The sequence below is a fragment of the Struthio camelus genome, chromosome Z (genome assembly GCF_040807025.1).
Source record: "Struthio camelus isolate bStrCam1 chromosome Z, bStrCam1.hap1, whole genome shotgun sequence".
Classification (NCBI taxonomy): Eukaryota; Metazoa; Chordata; class Aves; order Struthioniformes; family Struthionidae; genus Struthio; species Struthio camelus.
Window position 1 is genome coordinate 73,130,704 of NC_090982.1, and position 19,699 is coordinate 73,150,402.

Consider the following 19,699-nt stretch of genomic DNA (forward strand, 5'->3'; position numbering starts at 1 on the left):
TGTGTGGTGAACTCTAACACCTTATTTGAATGGTTTCAGTATAGTGAATCAAGTATAATGAGTTAAATAAATCACAGCTTTTTTTTAATAGAAGATAAGGGGGCAGGGGGGACCCGTACCCATAGCTATTCCCTTGACTGGTGACAGAGGCTTTAGTCATGCAATGGGCAGTGCAAAAAGTTGCAGTCTTTATTTCTGTAACCTGTTCTTATTGCCATTTCTGTGCAATTCTTAACATTTCTTCAGCACTTCTGTTCGGAAGTGGGTCCAGAACTGACCGTCTCAAGCACACAAACTATACCATGTACAGACACCTGAGTAAATGAGTGTCCCGCCTTATCTCTGTTTCAACCATGAAATGTTGAAAAGAATGACATCTGAACAATTTAAGCTCTCGCAGCTGGAAGGTTAATTAAGAAATAATTATGATTCTCTGTCCCTGGTTTTCATAACTTAAGACTTACAGCACTCCTGTGATGGGAGATGATTTACCCCTCTGTGATCTTCACAGAGATAATAAATTAGAAAAACAGTTAAAGAGTTTGTCTGGCTTGATGTGCTGGATCGCTAAAAATAGCCATGTTTAGAAAACTGCCATCCTCTTGGCAGTCGGTAGTTTTCCTGTTAATACATGGTCTATTGGGTGTTTGTCCATACTAGCATAAGTGCATGTGTTACAAATCCTTTAGTCATGGCATAAAAGCTAAAAGCCCCACTTCATGTGGTAGCGGTTCAAACTTTTGTAGCTCTGGGCTTTTCCACTTCAGTTTCCCACTATGTTGACCAAGAGAGTAGCCGAAATATTAGTGTTGCCTCATTAGTGAATTCTCTTATAATACAGGGTCTCCTGAGTCCTTTACCAGCTGTCTGGATTTCTAATGCTATTAGATAATGCTGTAGGTGCAATGGCTCAAAAACAGAATCAGGAATAAATAAAGGATGGTGAACATTAATCAGTAACCTCCTCTACCATCCATTTGCTGCTACTAAATATCCCGTTACCTTTTTGTACAAGCATAGAGGTCCAGGTTCAATAAATTCAGCTGAAATGTTCCTTGAAAAGAGGGCCAAAACGGCTGCTTTCTACTCCTTTCTGCCTCCTTTTTAAAAAGAAACCCAGAAAGCCAACCACAGCTCAAAAGACATCTTGTGCCTTGTGACTCTGCAGAGTACAGCGCTATGATCAATCACGTTAAAATATTCATCTGGCCCCAGAATTGTAGTCTGTGTCATTTGATGTGTTTCCAAACTTTATATAGCAATTGGAGATAACTGAATTATAGATAAGCATTTCAGAAGAATAAATTCAGGGCTGTTGGATGCTAATATAGATAGCACTTGCAACATGGCTACTCTTGGGGCGGTGAAACATGTCCATTCAGGATCCTGAAAAATTAATTCCCATCCGTGTCCCTTTGGGACTAACTATGAACAATAAAATTTACTAATTTCACTCAGCATTGCCCAAATTCTCTGGTTCTAGTCAATCTGACCTTTTTAGTGCCAATTTTATGACCATGCACGCGATTGCTGCCTAGAGAGGATTTGAGTGATAAGGAAGTTAATTTAAAGACTTCCTTCCCATCCCTTCCATGCCTGTGTCATGTAAATCTCTGTACTTCAGTTCATTTGTTCCCTGGCTGTGCCAATTCAACAATTTGTGAGGTCCTGCTGTAAATCAAATCTCTTCAGCGAACTGGGGCTGTTTGGGACCGGGGAAGAGTAAAAAGGTTGATTTGTTTATTTTAATTCAGACCGTTTCTATGTACTGCTTTTTATCTTGTTTCTACAGGTGTATCAGCACAGCAGAGAGGACAGTAAATGGTGACAGTGAGACAGAAACAAATGGCTGGCCTATGAAGGAAGGGAAACTTTTAAACTGATTTTGCCACCAAAAAAAATTATGGCAGAATGATATACGGTGGGATGGTATCTAAGCTTCATGTTTTGCAGGAAAGCTTATTTATTAGTAGTAAATCTTTAGTGGCAGCAGAGTGAGGGCTTGGTGAACACTCTTGAATAGCATGCCTTAATGCCGTTAATTCTGGTAGCATCTATTTTTGGGTGCTCCAGTTGAAACTAATGAGGAAGGATAAGGATATTTATGAAGGGATGTTCTGAATACACAGAGGAAGATTATGAAATTTCCGTCACTGGAGGTTTATAAAAGCTGATTAAGTTGAACATTTGCCAGGAATGGTTTGTACAGTTGATGTTTGTATAGTTGATCCTGCCTTAGGATGGGCTGGGTGGACGTGAATGACTTGTCAAGGTTCTTTCCGGTAGTGATGTTTATGATTCAGTGATACGCAAGACATCCACTGCTCCCACTGGAGCAGTGAATTCTCAGCAACTTTGAAGGGCCACAGTCAGCATGTGCTGAATTATGGATCCAGAGTTAATCAGAGTTTGTGCAAACATGGATAGAATTGGATGGGCAGAAAAAGGTTTTGTAAGGTTTCAAATGCAGGAGTTCCCAAGAGTCTGCACTGCTGCTCGTGTGAGTACATCCTCCTGCAAAGGAGTCCTGTTCTTCTTGAATGGTATCACTTCTTTAAGGAAGACTGAGGGAAGGAGGGTAGTGTGCTTTGCTGGAGAGGGGGAAAAAAATGCCACGTGTCGCTTAACCTGAGCAAGGGGACCTGCTTCAGTTCTCTCTGGCATTGCTGCTAATGGGCACGTAATGCTAGACTACTTTGCACTCTGTAAATGAGACCAGTTTCCCTTTCTGGATTAGGTTGCATTGGCTCCATATGCTCTAAAAGAAAACCTCTTGTCTGCCATTTAGTGATCAAACTTTTATCAAACGGTGAACGGCTCTTTTGTTTTATATTTACAACATTGCTTTTTCTCCTTCTCCTCCTTTGAAAGCTCTGCAGAGAGGAATGGCTGTTTCGCCATGGGAGGTCCTGTCTTAGCATACTGCTGTCGTTAATGTTCTGTCACGTTGTCAGGCTTTGATGACTCAGACATTAAAAAAAAAGAAGAATCTCATTCTGAACTAAAATAGCCTAAGAACACTTTTTTTTTTTAAAGCAAATGTTAATGCAATTAGTTAAGTAATATTTTCTTTATGAAAGCTCAGAATGGAAGTTCTCAGTTTTATTCCATCAACTGAAGCTAATTGAATGTATTATTATTATTTTTTAAACAAAATTCAATAGCATGGGAGTCCACTTAAGATCTTTGATAGACCGAAAGAGAGAGAGAGAGAGAGAGAGAGAGAGAGACCTTGAATATCCAGTAGCTTTGAAAATGGCTGTACGTCTTGTAGTTTATGGCAGTATTTCGTTTAGTTCTTAAACACATCAGAACATGGTTCCTTAAAGAAGAGCGAAGCTGAAAAAAAGGTCTGCACACATTTCTGTTCATACAAGCAGAACAGGGAAGATAGAGGTAATAAAGTAACTGTCAAAGCTGAGCCTCAATTTTACTTGGTTGTAAATGAAAATCCCTGTGGCAACCCTACGTGAGAAAGTACGTGGCTTTTCAACAACAACAAAAAAAGCTGAAAACAGCGATGTAGGGCATGTTTGTACTGCATGATGCAAGTCATCTTGATACCTACGCCACGCCGAAATGATTGATGTGTCAGACTGACCTAGTGATGTGCCAGTTAGAGATAAAAGCTTTGCTCTCAGAAGAAATATAGCCACGTTAGATATCTCTGTACAACATCGCATTGTCCAATGCAGTTATGTCTTTACTCTCCAGTACTCTAGTCTCCCTGTTTTGCATAGGCTTCTCAGCTTATTTGGGTGCTTCTGGACAAGGCTGCTGAGCAGCGTGGGGAATGGAGACAGGTCTGCCCCATGGAGCTGAGAAGCTGTGGTGATGGGTTGGTGCTGGATTACAGCCCGTCTCACCCGGCCCTTCCTCGTTGAGCCTGTTCACCTCACTTTTGTTCTCTTGTTCTCTTGTCCTTGTGGAAGTGAGAGGAGCAGCAGATGGTTACCTTGTTGTTCCTAGGAAACTCGAAGCATGAATAAATGATATGTTCCTCCTTAAGGAGAGAAGCTAATGACCAGGAGGCAGCCATGGTACAGAGGTGAGAATAGAAAAATATTTCTCTAAGATTAATGAGCACAGGCCACAGTTAGTGCGGGTAACATGCGATTCTTCTCTTCCCCACAGAGTAACCTTCCTCCACTGCTAAAAGCTCTGAGACTTGTGACTTTCTTCTTTATATTGCTCCAACTGCTAGCGCTTCCCTAGTGCCAAGGGAGAGGAAAAATGACTCAAATTTGGATCCTTATTTGCAGGTCAGTGCTGTGCCTTGGCAAAGAAACTTATGCTGGTCTGGCACAGTGTAAAATCTGGCCAGGCCCCCCAAGGTCAGTGAAGTTAAAGTAACTTGAAAATGTTAGTGAGACTGGGTGTGTAAATTAATGAGACGAGAGGAGGAGACTTCTGTCTTTTTCTCCTCACTTAAATTTTGCTGTCAACATGCCTTTTCTCATAAGTGGCTACAGGCTGAGGCAAGCAGCACTGTCCTGTGTACTTGGTTAAAAGTTTTAAGGTGTTTTTCACGACCCTTAACAGTTAGAAATGTATTCTTTGTGAAGACTTCAATTCTGGCATGTAATTCCGTTGCAAGGCCTGGGTTCCACAGCTGTGGGGTAGAACAGACTAATTATTTATTAAATAATTTTTAAAGAGCTCCCAGTATTCTGCATATGTCAGAATTTTCAGCTACTTGGCTATTAATTTGTGACACTCGTGCTAACATAGTACTTTTCATCTTGTATGCACCTCAGAACGTTTATTCACAGAACTGAAATCTCACAGTCTTGCCTCTGATATCTCTGAGGCAAGTAGGATTTCTGATTAACTCATCAAGCTTTCACCACATCGTTTTACAGCCAGATCATCTCGGGCGTGGGAAGGCTAGAAGGCTTAAGATTGCTTAGTGCCATAAGGAGAGCTAGAGCCTGTCCTATAGGTAATTCCAGAAGTGGCATCACTGTCCTTATCACTAGTGTGATACTGTTTTATTATGAAAACTTGTTATACTAGCACAATGCAGTTGTGGATGTAGTTACAGTATGACTACACCACTGTAATTTGCGGAAGTTACCTTTGCATAAAAGTAGAGATCACTAACTTTGACTGTCTACAAATGCAGCCTGTGCTGAAATGGCTCTCAGCCCTTCTGGTGTTGGGATGAGAACCCTCGGTGCTAAACCCTCAGTGAAGCCCTTAAATGTGGACATCAAGAGCCCCCACAGGAGATCCCAGACCTCCTTAACACAGACATAGTGGTGCTGTCAGGATCCTCCATTTGTCTGGATTTACAGACTGAGAGGCTTGCATATATGCTCATGCACAAAATCCTGCTTATCAAGATCACAAGAATATTCATTAAGACCATGGTATCTACTGGCTTTCTATGAGCATGGAGTCGTGTAGGTGGCTGTCGCACAGCATGGTCTGTGTTCTTCTGACTAAAACCCTTAATGAGAACAATTACTGGTTTGGGGCATGCAGAGACTGGAAATTACAAGGAAGGGTGAACAAGGGTTGTGTTGCTGTCGCAAATACACCCGGAGGAACGTTAAAGTAGGCTTATTCTAATAATTACTGTTAGTGTGTGTGTGATATTTATGCTGAAACTGAGCAATCCGTGGTGTCTTAAAATCATCATATACACTAGCTTTCAAGGTGGCACTGTGGGAGGAAGATGTGTATGGTGTTTTTTTTGTGAATTTCTTTTGTAAGCAGAGTTGCATAGCCTAGACTGAATCCTTAAGGTCAGTGGACTTTTTTGTTCATGTACTTATTTTTAGAGCTGTGTTCTTTGGCTTTGCTATGCAAATAAGCTTTTGTTGGATAATCTGATTCACGGGCAACTTATCTTTGAACGTTCTCTAGTCTCTTAAACAAAAGATCTGTGACTTTATCTAACAATTTTTGTACGGGCAAAGGGTCGTGCAACTGAGTTCTGCTTGAAGGATTAATGAAATGTAAATATCTGTGTTTAACAGCCAAGACTATTTGGAGATAATTCCATGGCAGGGCACACTGAGTTTAAAACAGCATTAATCAAAAGGAAGCATGGCTATCTGTGAAAGATTGGATTAATAAGAGCACAGCAGGAAAAAGAAAACAGTGTTTTAATGTATATGTTTAAATGTATAGAGAGTAAACTCTATGGTCTGAAGACAGAACTACATCAGAATCAGATTCAGATCAAATAAAGGACACCAAAGAAGATAATTATGCCTCAAGGGGGAGTAAAATATCAAGGTTATCAACTTCTGCTGAAAAAAGGAAGGAAGAATCTGCGCCTGAATACGGTCAATCAGTTCATCCTTAAACCTGAAACTCTTTATGTTTAAATAGGGTATTAAAGACAAAGGAAACATACTGCCATCTTAGAAGTTCACCCTCATGTCTTTCTCCAGGGTTCAGCAATATATTTTGTGTATGACGATGCAGTAGAGTTTTCAGCTGCTCTAAGCTGTCTTTCACCAATTTGGTGGTCCCCACAGTTTTGCTAAGATCTTTCCTGGTTCTGATTGCTCTCAAATCTTTTCGAACAGTCCAGGCATTATAAAATATTTAACACCCGTCGTCTGCCTATTATAGTTCTAAGGAATGCAGCTTTTCAGGGTTACATACGCTTTAATCTCAAGTCATTGGTTGGGTGATACAGCAGAGCGCTTGAGCTCAGTTTTATGAGCTGGTATGGATACATGCATATGCTTCAGTCACATTGAATCAATGCCTGAAGTAAAATGCTTTGCTGGCCTTAGACCTATATCTTATGATGGACTTAAGCACACAGACAAGCATTTTGCTGAAGCAAAACCTTAGTGTTGTGCTTTCTTCTGTAATATTACACATGGGTCTAGTTATAACTGGGATTTTTTTCAGTACTGAATTATTTAGAAAAAATACCTGATTCTGGCCACTTAAAAGTGAAAAAGTTCTTCTTTGTTAAGACTTGTTTTCCCAAAGCTTTTGGGAATAGGCTCAGGCCAACCTTTTACATATATCTTGCTGTTGTGAAAATGTCCATACAACGTGCTGGTCGAGAGAAAATCACAGATTTACAGATTTTAGGGCAAAGGAAGAGCACGATATTCACGTAAACTGACTGCTGCGCTATCCAGTCCATAGATTCTTGCATTTAACTCAACAACTTGTGGTTAAATGAGAGTGTATTTTAAAAATGACAGCGAGGCTTGATTTAAAGACTCCAAATGCTGCAGAATTTATCACAGTCTCTGGGAATTTGTTCCAATGGTCAATTACCCTTTCTTTGAAAAATCTGTACCTTACTTTATTTGAGCGCTGTTAACTTCGATCTTCTGAACGTTGTATCTTATTTCTTGACTTTCTACTGCAGAACTAGAGAATCCTTTATTTTCCCGTAGGTTTTTCTTGTGTGGATGATTCTAGATAATTGTTTTCTGTTTTCATGGTATCAAAAAGGTTTCTTTATATTCACAAACCCAAACAGGCAGACACCTTGTACATGCCAGTATCCCAGTGCTAGAAGTCTGTCATGATAAAAATATGCTGTTTTAAGAAAAAAAGTCAATATGACTGTGCTGCTTTGTATTTCAATTACTAATCACTGTGTTATGATGAAATAGAATTGAAAGCTGGGATATTGATACTGAGAAATAAATTATATTCGGCATATGCTGTACTTACACTGCAGAAATCATAGTTGCTCTTCTGTCCCGAAAAATGTTTTTTCAGAATTTCTTAGAATGTGTCAAACTTACTTTACAAATGGCTCGAGTTCTCTGTGATTTCTTTTTCCTTGAACAATTCCCATGAAATCATATGGCTGGATGATGTCAAAAAGGTATCTGGTCCATTCCATTGCCCCAAGACAAGATCAGTAATCACTGTGGGACTGTATGACGTTTGTTTTTATTCTTTTCTACTGAGAAGCTGAAATGCAATCAACATATTCTTTCTGTAGATAATGAAAATTATAAAGAGTAGGATTTTCCAAAGGCCTGAGTGGTAACCTGTGTCCTTCCACACTAGGTTCCCTTAGAAACCAAGTAAGATCAATTAAGGTCACTCTTGGTAAATCTGACCTCGATGCATTTGCCTCAATGCTTTATGAGTAATTATTGTTCCTGTTTTCTCCTTAGAGCTCTTCCTGCAATGATGCAGTGGGTCCGAACTCAGAAACCAGGAGAAAGTGGCGTAAATATTATCACTGCAGATTTTGTAGAACTCGGTGACTTTATCAGCACAGTCATAAAGCTCAACTATGCCCTGGATGAAGGTGAAGATGACACTACTTGATAGTATAATATGTTTGTTGTTGCATTATTTAGAATTAAAAAACAATGATTGCATTTTAAAGAATTATCTTGTTAAACACTGATCTTCCTATAACACTGAGGTGTTTAGGGCTTTAGTGGGTGGGCAAAGGGGAAATGTTTTAATCAATTATGATTATTTTTTACATTTGTGTTTCAGGTAAAGAGCAAAACTAAACATGTTTACAGTGTTTGATAAAAGAAGGCCACTTACATGTTTTCCGTGAGGTACCAAATGTGATTCGTATGTCTTCTACAGTTATGAACAGTGCCAAGAAATTTGCTGCATTCAGAGCAGTGAGATGTACACTGCCCTCTCTCTGCCCACAGCAGGATTCCCATAGGTGCGTGCATTACGGTGGGAGACTAAGGCCCCACTGCGGCCCTAAAATTTTGAGTTACTACACTTCATCTGTCAGTTGGTGTCACCGATTGTATTTATCAATGAGCCACAGGTTTAAATACCTTTGTGAAAAATAAATATAAAGTCATGCCTCCAACATTCACATAATCAGTGGACAGTAAACGTGATGTATTATGTAGCTTGCGCAGAGCACAGCCTGAATCCTGCTTGCTTTTCATTTTTGCAATGGGGTTTTCCAATGTCTCTGCTCCGTGTAAAGTCAGCAGTTATGTAGTGCTAACCTAACTCTGTACTAAATGCTGCTGTTGTGTATTTTCCATGGTTTTAGCAGGAACAAAGTCAGGCTGGCTTGGAGCACCACTCCCTCTCAGGATTAATCTTATGTAAGAGTCTGATCCAAAGTCCAGTTAATTTAATATGAAAACTTCCTTTGTTTAGCAAGACTTGGGCTTGGGATCACAAAATTGTGTGCACTGTAAGGTGGGCAGGATTTGGTCTTATAGCGGAAAGGTGCGTTCTGCAGGATTAAAACTACGCTTCAAAAAAAAAAAAAGGTGCAGTCTAAGGTTCTCCTTAAGGCAGCTATGAACGCAGAACTTCTCTGCTAATTACAAAGAAAAAAATCAGTGCCAATTTCATCAGTCAACAATTGCTGTACTAAAGAGTGGAGTAGTTCAATATCTAGCTAGCAACAGTAAACTATACTCCTTACATTGTTCATGAGAAATAACAGACCATAACAAAAGGTCGGAAATGTACTGCATGGCACTGGTCTGGTGGCAGAATCTCTGATGACCCTACTTTTGATGGAACACAAAACTCAAATATATGGAAAATGTGGTGAGTTGTAAAATGAGAGCGTTGCCACTGTATGACCCCTAACAGGATACAGTGCAGTCGTATGTCTTTGATATATCAGTGTGTGTGCACACAACTTTTGAAAGCCAAACACTCCACTTATGGAAAATGATAGATACTGTAAGGTCTTACAAGGAAAATGCTCCCTGAAGTATTGCAAGGCTTTATAGGATAAGACTAAGGTTAAGTTTCCATTGATACTACTAGAACGCTTACTTGAGTGAGAAGAGAATGGTATCTTATGATCCCTTGCTGTTTTCGGTCAGCTGATAAGGCCTACCATCTCAAAGATCATCCGGTCATATGCAAGCAAAAATGGTCTTATCAAAGAGGTGGGTTTTTCTTTTTTTGTGTTTTGGGGGGCTTTTTTATGAAGAAGTGGAATAAAATGAACGCTTGCTGCTATTTTGTACAGGGAGGGTGCCTTGGAAAAAGTGTGTGTGTATGTAAACTCTAAAGACATTTACATGTATGTACGTGATACGAAGACAACCATTCAACACTTGCTTAATGGTATTGTGGTTTCTAGACAAGGGTATTATAAACTTAGTTAAAGAAAACAGTGCAGGTGTTACAGCATTATGATGCCTCCTTCAGTAGCAGTTTTTTGTGTAGGGATTAGGAGTGTAAGATTCATCCTCAGTGAAATCTGTGATCCAAGCCAGTTAGGTTTTTTACAGCATTAAAAACTTGACCCAAAGTGGCCCCAAAATTCATCAGGAGTCACACCCCATCTTTGCACTGAAAAAGGAGTAGGACTTGGGCTTCCCCCTTGAGGGGGAAGGGGATGGGGATGATGCACTTGGTTTTCAGTTGCCACATACTCTCCAAGCAAAATTCATGTAACGGGCACACAAAATGAAACATAAATGAAACATGAGCATATGTTTTCTTTGTGCAGACTGGAAACTTGTGTATTTTGCACAGTTCCTGAAGCGGTACCTTTTCATCTATTTAGGGTATCCTATATAGAAACTTGAAAATGTTTGCTTATTTGTTGAAGATGTGGCATGAAAAGATCTTTTCATTCTTCTTAGCTAGATTTGTTTGCTTCTAGATTCTCCTGTCGTTCTTCAGTTACTTAAATATAGTCAAAACATTTAAGCTCCCTATAAGATGGCAAAATAATCTGAATATTACTGAACATGGGTGGACAAAAAATGATTTCTTTTTCGGGGTTTTGACTGAAATTCTGTTGAGTCTGAGAGCAACAACACTGAGTTCCTCCTGGAACCGCTGGCTCAAGCACACACTAAACACACCAAGCTTTTCACTTACACACTTAGGTGAAGGTGTGCTCAAAGCAAATGTTTTACTGTATTTAAGAAAAAGTGTGTGCCTGTGTGTGTGTGTGTGTGTGTTTGTGTGTGTGTATATATATATATATGTAATGCTATATCATATCTTGAGCTTATTGGCATTTTTAGGGAATGTTTGTTTAGCATCAGTTATATTCTAATTGTCATTTAGGTGCTGGAAAATAAAAGCAAAAAAAAAATCCTCTATGAAGAAGGATAATAGACAAATCATGTAGTTTCTCCATTAATGGGGGAAAAAAATCTTAGCAAAATGTTAAACAAAAATAGTTAGAAAAATTGTGTTTTTATTTAGCTGCCGATCTCCTTTCTGTTGGAGAAGCACAGCAATTTATTGTAGGGGACAGGTAAACAAACTTGCCTTAATTACTCAAACAAAAAGGGAGGGAAGTATTATCTACACTTTTCTGGCAATTTTATCTCTGAGGCACCAAAACTAAAATTGAACTGTCCTAATAGGGGTACACTCTCAGTTGATGTAATCTGGGAAATCTTGCCAGAAGAGAACAATCTGGAGAGGACTATGCAGCACAACTGGGCCATTCTAGAGCCCAGTTTGGTCATCCCTATGCAGCTAAAACTCTCGTTGATTTCAACCAGAAGTGTGCTTGCAGGATTGCTCTGCAGGACTGGTTCAGATTAGCTATCTGACCTCATTTGTCTGGGGAGGTTTCTACACATGTATTATGAGGAATCCTGTATGAGAAATTAGATGACTGTAATCAGTTCAACAGCAGAAAAATACCCATCCACATTACTGGTCTTCATAACCATCTGTTTAGTCATACTGTAACATTATTCTCTGTCTTAATATTTTTTCTCCACCTGTGTTCATTTCCCCCCCTCGTTATGTTCATTGTACACACTTGAAGTATTACTGTCTTTTCGAGTTTCTAGACATTTTTATGTGATTACTTGATGCTTTCTGTCAGTCATACCTGAAAAATTGCAACTGCGTTGCGCAACACAAACTGAATGGCAGTAGAGCAGATTCTCAGCTGGTGTAAATCTCTGTGGCTCCATATTTCAATTTATTAAAGCTGAGAATCTCTTCCGTAATGTTTGATACTGATCCAGCTTACACTGATTTGAACTAAAATTTAGCAGCTGGCCCCAGGAGTCTGTTTTCCACCTTATATGAGAAGGTAAAGATCAGGATCAGGCCAAAGGAGCCTAATTTTAAAATCAGTGAGTTGTTTGCATTTGTTTGCTCTTGGTTACATTAACAGTTCTGTCGGTTCTGCCATTTCAAGTCATTCTTTTGAAGTATACATGTGTATATATACGCCTATGTGTGTGAGAGGGAATGTGCGATCCTGTGTGCTGGGCTAAGTCTGTCTGTCATATTGATAGAAATCTAGACCCTTTCCACTAATTTGGTAGTTACTAAAGTTTTGCGCTGGGATGAGAGGGAGTCACTGTATAGTAAGTATATGCTGTGTTGCAAAGCAAATTAAAAAATTTGGAAGTTAATTGAGAAACCTCAAAAAAGTAGAGTGCCCCTGAAGACATCGCTCCAGTGCTATTTATTCTACATATGGTATAGGGAGCACTAGGCATTAGCGACTGAATAGGTTATTTGGTGATTTCAGGAGTTCAGTTAACACCATTGTTAAACTTCTAAATTCCTTTTCAGTGAAGCAAAAGCTAATAGTATATCTCATGTATTTGCCATATCTCAGTGGTAGCTTCTGTGTCCCATACAGTCGAAGTTGTTCTGAATTGTATATGTTTACCCAATGATGAGGTTAAAATATGCTGTATAGTTTGTGCAATGTATTGATTACAAGTTTGTTGGAGTTCAGTGATCTATTTAGTTTTTACTGTGCTGCTGTTTTGTAGGTATGTGTGTGTATGTGTGTATGTATGGGAGTATGGATTGTCTACAATGTACGAGGAAATAATAATTAATCCTAAAGGAAAAGGGCAGTTATGTAACCTGCCTTAATGCATTCACATAATCTTGTTTAAATCCCATAATTATGAATTCAGATTTCAAACGTTGCTGAAGATTGTTCGTACAGCTGCCTTTGGCATTAAGAAGTTAAACTTGATCTTAATTGGAGCTCACTTATATATGGATAAATAAAGAATAGTATGTTTGTATGATCAACTACCTTGACTGTATGTGGTGATAAAGACCCGGTTTCCTGTGTGATCAGGCGAGATCAGTTCTGTGTACACACAGCCCCTGTTGATGCCAGTGGGAGTTGCGTTCATGTAATGAAGGGCCTAAAATTCCTCTATTGAGATATAATTGCGGTACTCTGGCTTTGTAGAAGTGCCTGGATGCTATGCAATATTGCTCATGTCCCGTGCTGGAATGTAGCTGTGAATTCACAGGAAGAGCTCTGAACTCTGTTCCAATCCAGGTTCTTTTCTTATGTAAAAATCAGATGGCTGAGGTTAGTGTCCCGGCCTGGCCTGCCCATGTACAGCATTCTGCTTTAAGGAGCCATGGCAGCTTTAATTAAAAAAATTATAATAATTTCCCAGAGGCTGGCAAGAGCTAGTGCTCTGCATTGCCCAGGGATATGACCCCTCTACCTTTCTCACAGCCAGGCCTAGCTCTCCCGTCTTGGTTTCCGTCTGAGATGCCTCTGCTGGATGACAAGAGGGTAATTACGAAAGAAGTACAGAACGTGGGAAGAGTCTACCTCATGCCTGGCCAGTTGGACAAGGTCAGATAGAGCATGCCTGTCCAAAGGTGTATTTGATGTGAGGTTGGCTTCCGTCAGTCCCATGTGAGCAGTGGTTCAGGAAAAGCCAAAGTCTGATTTCAGACCCTCTTCTGTTATCTTTGTCTAGTTAAAATACAACATCTGCCCACTGGCTCTACTCATTGCTCCTTATCTAAGTCTGTGCTTCTGCGTACTCATCCCTTTATTATGAGGTGTGAGCAACACTGTGCTCAAAATATTGTTAGTTTGTCGTCTTCAGCACACCATCAAAATCTGTAACTTCTGTATAAGACTACGTTGAATACAGAGCTAAGAGATGGGGGCAGACTCCCACATCTGACATCCTATAATGGTTTACCTCCATTCCTCAAGTTATGTATGCGTGACTGCTTAGGCCTCACCTTGGCTGATGAGAATTTAGTTGCAAACATTCCCACTCCAAATTAAAACCAGATTAGATGATAAGCCAATAAATATTGTCCAAGTGGGAGATGTACTTAGGCTTATTTTCTTTAGTGAGATGACATGTTCTAGTCTCTTCCCTCCGTGTGGGGCCCCCCAAAGTCAATTTGATCTACAAAGATTTCAAGAGTAGCTGAAATGCTTGAAGCTGGCAAATCAGTTTGGCTATGAAGCTGGAATCCTTAAAGTAGAATCCTGGGTTTTATGTGTAATTATTATTATTGAAAGTAAGAATGCCTGTTTAAAAATATAACTTAAAAGAAGAAATAGCTGGGCTTGTCAGGGCAGATGTTAAGTTTTTGACTGCCTCAGTCATGAGTAGTTTTAGAATCACGCAAGGTGATGATTATGATGTTATTGCCGCACTGCCTCCTGACACTGTTCAGGTTCTCTGTATAGAAGCCTTATTATTCCAAAAGAGCATTAATGCATTTGAATGACTTTACTCCATTTCTGTGGGAAGGATGATTATGTAACACTGAGGACATAGAGCTCCCTGTGTGTTTTGCCCACAAAGGTTCACAGAGCTGCACCTTCTCTTTTTAGGATCTATTCAATGGTACTTTAATAAATGTTGTGTAAAAAATGCCTACAGTTCTGTATAACAAATGTGAATTTTTATGACAAGAATGTGTATTTAATGTATAAAAAAAGAAAGTAATATAAAATGCAGTTTCTTTGTATCCAGTGAAACATCTAATAAAGCTCTGGTACCTATATTCCTGTTTTATGGCTTCATTGTTGCATTCAAGACATTACACGGGGGAAGAGTCTTAAAAATAGTTTTGCAAAATGGGCTACGGTCAGACATTAAACTCAGGCTGTGCTGTTGTGTTAGAGGTTTACGTGGACTGTCGCCATGAGGACATTGTGGAGGGAGTACTGTTTCCGCATCGTTGCTGTGGGATCCTTGAATACTGCAGAGCGCTGATATTGTGTTCATGCCGCCCCAGGCGCAGCAGGCTCTCAGGTACCTCCTCCACCTGGCAGGGCTCTGCAGCCCCGGTTTGCCTGAAGTACTAAACCTCTGACCACGTGAGCCTGCAAAAGCCCCTGCTGCTCACTCTGGCCTTTAGCAGCACCTTGTAGCAAGAAGGGAGATGGTAAGCAGGGACTAGACCTCAGAAGTGTTAATCTTTCCTACTGCTCCGCTGGGCCCTGTCTGCATTGGTGGCAGCTCACGTTGGCACGGTGAAGAGTACCTGCCACCACCACAAACTCAACTCACCAGGTGGAGCAGAGCAGCTGCTGCCTCAAGCCTGGCTCCAAGCTGTGCTGGCCAGTGGGTGACTTTGCTCCGTCATCTCCCTGGTGACTCTGGTAGGGCTTGGGGACCTGCTCTCCAGAGGTGGACAAAGGTCAGCCCAGCTCACCTGCGCCTAGAGCCACAGGGTGAGGGACTGGGCTCTGAGACTTTCAGCTAAGGTGAAGCATGGGAAGCTAGAAGCTAAAGCCTTGCTGCAGGGCAAGAGCTTGGGATTTCAGGTGTATACTGCCAAGTGATAAAGATTTTATTTCTGGCACGGCCAAAAATGTGACATATTTTTCAGGACAGACCTCTTCTGTTACCTCTCTTGAGTCCCAGGCAAAGGCAGCTGAAGTGCTCTGCTCCTGAGCAGTCCACGCCCTGTCGCTTGGCCTGGTTTGAAATCAAGGAGCCAGGCCCAGGCAGCTGGGGCTGGAGAAGAAGATGCCACGAAAGATGAGCAAGGCCAGGAAGCCTCTCTATCAGTGCCTCCGCAGAAACCCATGGATTGTCTTTGCCCACGTGGCAGCTGCATGCTGCTTAAACTGTCTCCCTCCGCTTCCTACTCCACGGGTACCGTCTTATTAATGGGAGAGCATGGTTAGCCCAATACATGGAACGAAGACTTCTCGTTACAGAAGTGATTCGCCTTGGTTTTTTGTTTTCTTTTATTTTGCTTCATTTCTTCAGTAAATAGTCAGAAGGCCAGCTTTGTCCTGCTGTTGTCATAGCTACTTTACTCCAAGCGTGGGATGTTCCTATTCTGGTTAACATACCGATTTGATGACACATGAGAACACAGCCAGCTGAGATAATATAGCCTTTAAAACTGAGAAAGCACTTGTAGTACTACAGGAAACGGAAATTCAGTAAATGGTTCCGATTCCAGAAAATAATTGTGCGTTAGGCCATTGAATCTGGGAGAAAGGAGAATTTTTTTTTACCTTTATATCTTTTAACAAGATAAGAGCATTTAATTAAAATGCAACTATTCTTCTGGAAGATCAATTTTAAATAGATTTTATGGAAGTAAGCGTTTGTGGTTATAGGCACAGTGTGAGAGATAAATATGACTTCCACATTTTCGGCCTAGCTTCTTGCTCCTTAGTGCCCCAGCTGCAGTTTCTGGCATTATTTATTTTTATTTTTCTCCCAGCAACTGGGAAATTTGAAAGGAAAAAATATTTGCAACAGTAAGTGGAATGATTGAAATCAAATGTCTTAAATAACTGGTTTTAATCATCTTTACATCTTCAAGTACAAAACATTGATTTTGATAATGAACTTCAGTTTTGCTTTGCCTTTGAACTGTATACCTTTTTTTCCCCAAAGACAGGTTGATCCTTATGGATAACCATTAAGACCTTGTTTAGTAAATAAGTGCAGTCCTCACAGTGAACTTGGTATGGCTTTGCTAAATAGGAGGCTTAACTATGCATATGCATAACAAAGTTTCTTTTTAACAAACATTCATGCAGATGATTGTTATTTTATCTTTTATTTTGTGAGGAAACGGTAACTATCATTTCTTATTTATGAAAGGTTTAATTTCTTGTTTTTGTTAAGCTGTCTCCTACAGGTGGTCAGAGTAAACTAACACACCAAATCACCAATTTTGCTAATAAAAAGTCTTGTAATTGAAGCTGAGCTAAACATGATGGATCCCAAGGAAAATCTGTAATATCAACACTGGAAGCTATGGAAAGTGAAGGAAATTAAGTGAAGGAAATTTTATCTAGAGTGAATGAGTTTTTATAATTACCAAGTTCTCTAATATTTTTAGGACCAGAAGGCCTCAAAAACTTCCATGTGCTCTTTTGTCGTAGACGGGCAGAAAAGGGAAGCGTTCCTAGGTTTTAGGTTAATTTTTTCACTTTGAATAAACTAATGATAGGAATACACTGAAGAGAAGGAAAATTATTGATTTCTACTGCCAAGATCCCACATGCCAAAAGAGTCAATCACTTCAGGAAACTTTTTTCCCAGGTGCTTATCTGGGGACATCGTCTGTTTCAGTGGTTTATATTTTTCCATGTTTTGATGTCAACCAAGTGATTGAGTAAATGTACACCTTAATTTAGATTAGGATCAATTCAACACTTTCAGAGATTTTTCTTCTAGAAAAACCCTTTTAAAAGTGTCCCCTTGTTTTTTAGAAACTGACTATGTTAATGAAATTCATATCCAATACTCTGTACAAAGTGAGTTATTTTTTCTTAGCTGGCGTGAAATCTTAATGCCGCACAAAGCTCCCATTTCTCTTTTAAAATGGTGGAATTGATACCCAGTTTTCATATAATCATTAACAACAAGCAAACTTGCTTGGAAATTAAGGCACCTGGATTAAAGTCTGCATCCTGCTGTCAACTCTTGAGAGAGAAGGAGAATTCGACTCTTCTGCTGATGCAGAGGAGAGCAGTGGGAGTAGCAAGAACTGTGGAGGGAGGTAAGCAACTTGAAGGGAGAGAAGTGTAGGAATGAATTTCCCGGGATGGCTCTGAACAGGATTTATTGGGGGGCGGGGGGACTGTGATGTGAAAAGAGAAATATTCTGTGGGAGAGTCAGTCAGAAAATGGGAAAACCTAAGAACAAGAGGTGCTTCATTCACCCACGAGGAGGATGCACATGCAAGGGGGGTTGTGTTTGCTTCTTGATAAAATGCAATAGAAAATGTTCCAGGTATTGTGTAGTTGGGAGATACGGATGTAAATATTCTGCCCAGTTAATCACACTGATTCACCCCAATGCACGGATCTTAGCACTTGGTTCACCTTCAAACAAACAGGTTTGAGCCAGAACAAGCTGTGGAACTGTATAAATATTAAGATGGAATAATGAGCTACAGGCAGATAGAAGCTTGCAGCGCTTCAGGGGAGCCATTGCTCCCGTATAGTCAGAGTTTAGGTTAAAGAAAGAGAGCTTTAAAAAAATCCTGCACTTGATTTACACAAGGCATATAGTCTTTGCTTGTAAACACTGGATAATCTATGCAAATATATTCTGTTTTCTTGCTCCAATGCTGCTTACGCAGTCAAGGAAGCATCATACTCATTAGTAAAGCCATTGTTCTGACCAAATCACTTCCCATTCTGTGAGTAGCCAAGCACCCTCACATTTCCTATCTCCTATCCAGCTTAAAATAAAACTTGCACAATTAGCAAGCAACAATTAGAGAGCATGAACTCTGGTACGCTGGTGAGTATTTTAGATATTTTCAGTACAATATGTATGAAATAGCCAGAAAAGACCTTACTTTGGAGTACAAAAGACTATTATTAGTCAGTTTTCTAAGTCCTATGGCTTTGCTTTTCTGGTAACTCAGAACAAAAAATGAAACCAGGCTACTGGCATATGTTCACATCCGGGAGGATGGTGTGTTACGTTGTCTGATGATATGTGAAAGAACAGCATATTCCTTAGCCTCTAATCTCTACTTGCCTGAGTGCAAATCTAGACTTCAGTGGCATTATCCCCGACTAATACGCATGCAAGAGAAAGCAGGAATTTCTGTTATTGCATATTGATGTACCACAAAGCGGCAGACCCATAGGGAAGGAAAAGTATGTTTTTCAGGTGTCATGAAAGCCAATTCCTTTCCCTCCCAGATGCTTGGAGCTGCAGCTCTGCATCTTCCCAGAAATGCATGCTATGCAGCAATTTTTTAACCTTTTAAAAACTTTAGTCTTTTTCCATGAATATGCTTTTGTATATTTTTGTAGTTTTGAACAGGAGAGGAGGCAGGCAGTGCAGCAGGAACAGAAGGTCTGCTCCTGTTCTGATGCTGTGTATCAAAGCTCAGCTGAGAAGGCTATTGCTGCAAAAGCACTGGGAGTCTGTGATGCTGCAGATCACAGACATTAGGTGAATGTAGAATAAAAAAGAGAAATCAGTCTAATCACAGAGGTAAAAGCTGATCAGACCAGTCAGGCGGGACTGGGAGTGCTTCTGAACATAGACAAGAAGGCAACTCTAGACAACTGAGTCTAGACAACAATCAAAAATATTTGTAGAGCTAGGTGAATACGATCTCAGGATTGCTGTTGTGGATTTTGGGTAACACCTTTCTTGAGTCAAGAAGATTCCTGTTTTCTTGTAGAAGACATGGACTGAAATGAGTTTCTTTGCCCCTTAAACTCAAGTTCCAGCCACCTCCTGCTGCCCACTCAGCCCTCCTTCAGTTATTAAACGTAGATAAACAAATTTATTAAAGAAACGACAACAAATTCGAAAGAAGGAAGCCTGTTCTCATACTAAACAGAATTTGTGAACATCTATTTTCTCATTACAGTCTAGTAATAATCTCAACTTTTACTTTGTATTACTTTTCTACTTATTAAATTAACATTTTCAGGAAGAAGTACAAGATCTTTTAGAAAGTTAAGTCTAAATGCAGGTGAAAGACCTCCATCTGCTTTGTAAATAAGTACAGTGTAGCTTCATTTGAGAGTTTCCAAACTTTGGTTGAGAAAAATTCTTTTTC

The 19,699-nt window shown here is 40.0% G+C and overlaps 1 protein-coding gene across 2 annotated transcripts in view; it reads left to right on the plus strand.

Annotated features, from left to right (window-relative positions):
* Positions 1 to 14,691, plus strand: part of LOC138064703 (PI-PLC X domain-containing protein 3) — an 81,690-nt gene extending 66,999 nt beyond the window's left edge. Inside the window, exons 3-4 of one of the 2 annotated variants that reach the window (XM_068928504.1) lie at positions 8,118 to 8,254; positions 8,452 to 14,691. In XM_068928504.1, coding sequence (XP_068784605.1) covers positions 8,118 to 8,254; positions 8,452 to 8,468 — 154 coding nt within the window. In that variant the 3' untranslated portion in view covers positions 8,469 to 14,691. Of the gene's footprint in view, positions 1 to 8,117 lie in introns of both variants that reach the window. The other variant, XM_068928503.1, reaches the window with a different exon arrangement.
* The last annotated feature ends 5,008 nt before the right edge of the window (positions 14,692 to 19,699 follow it).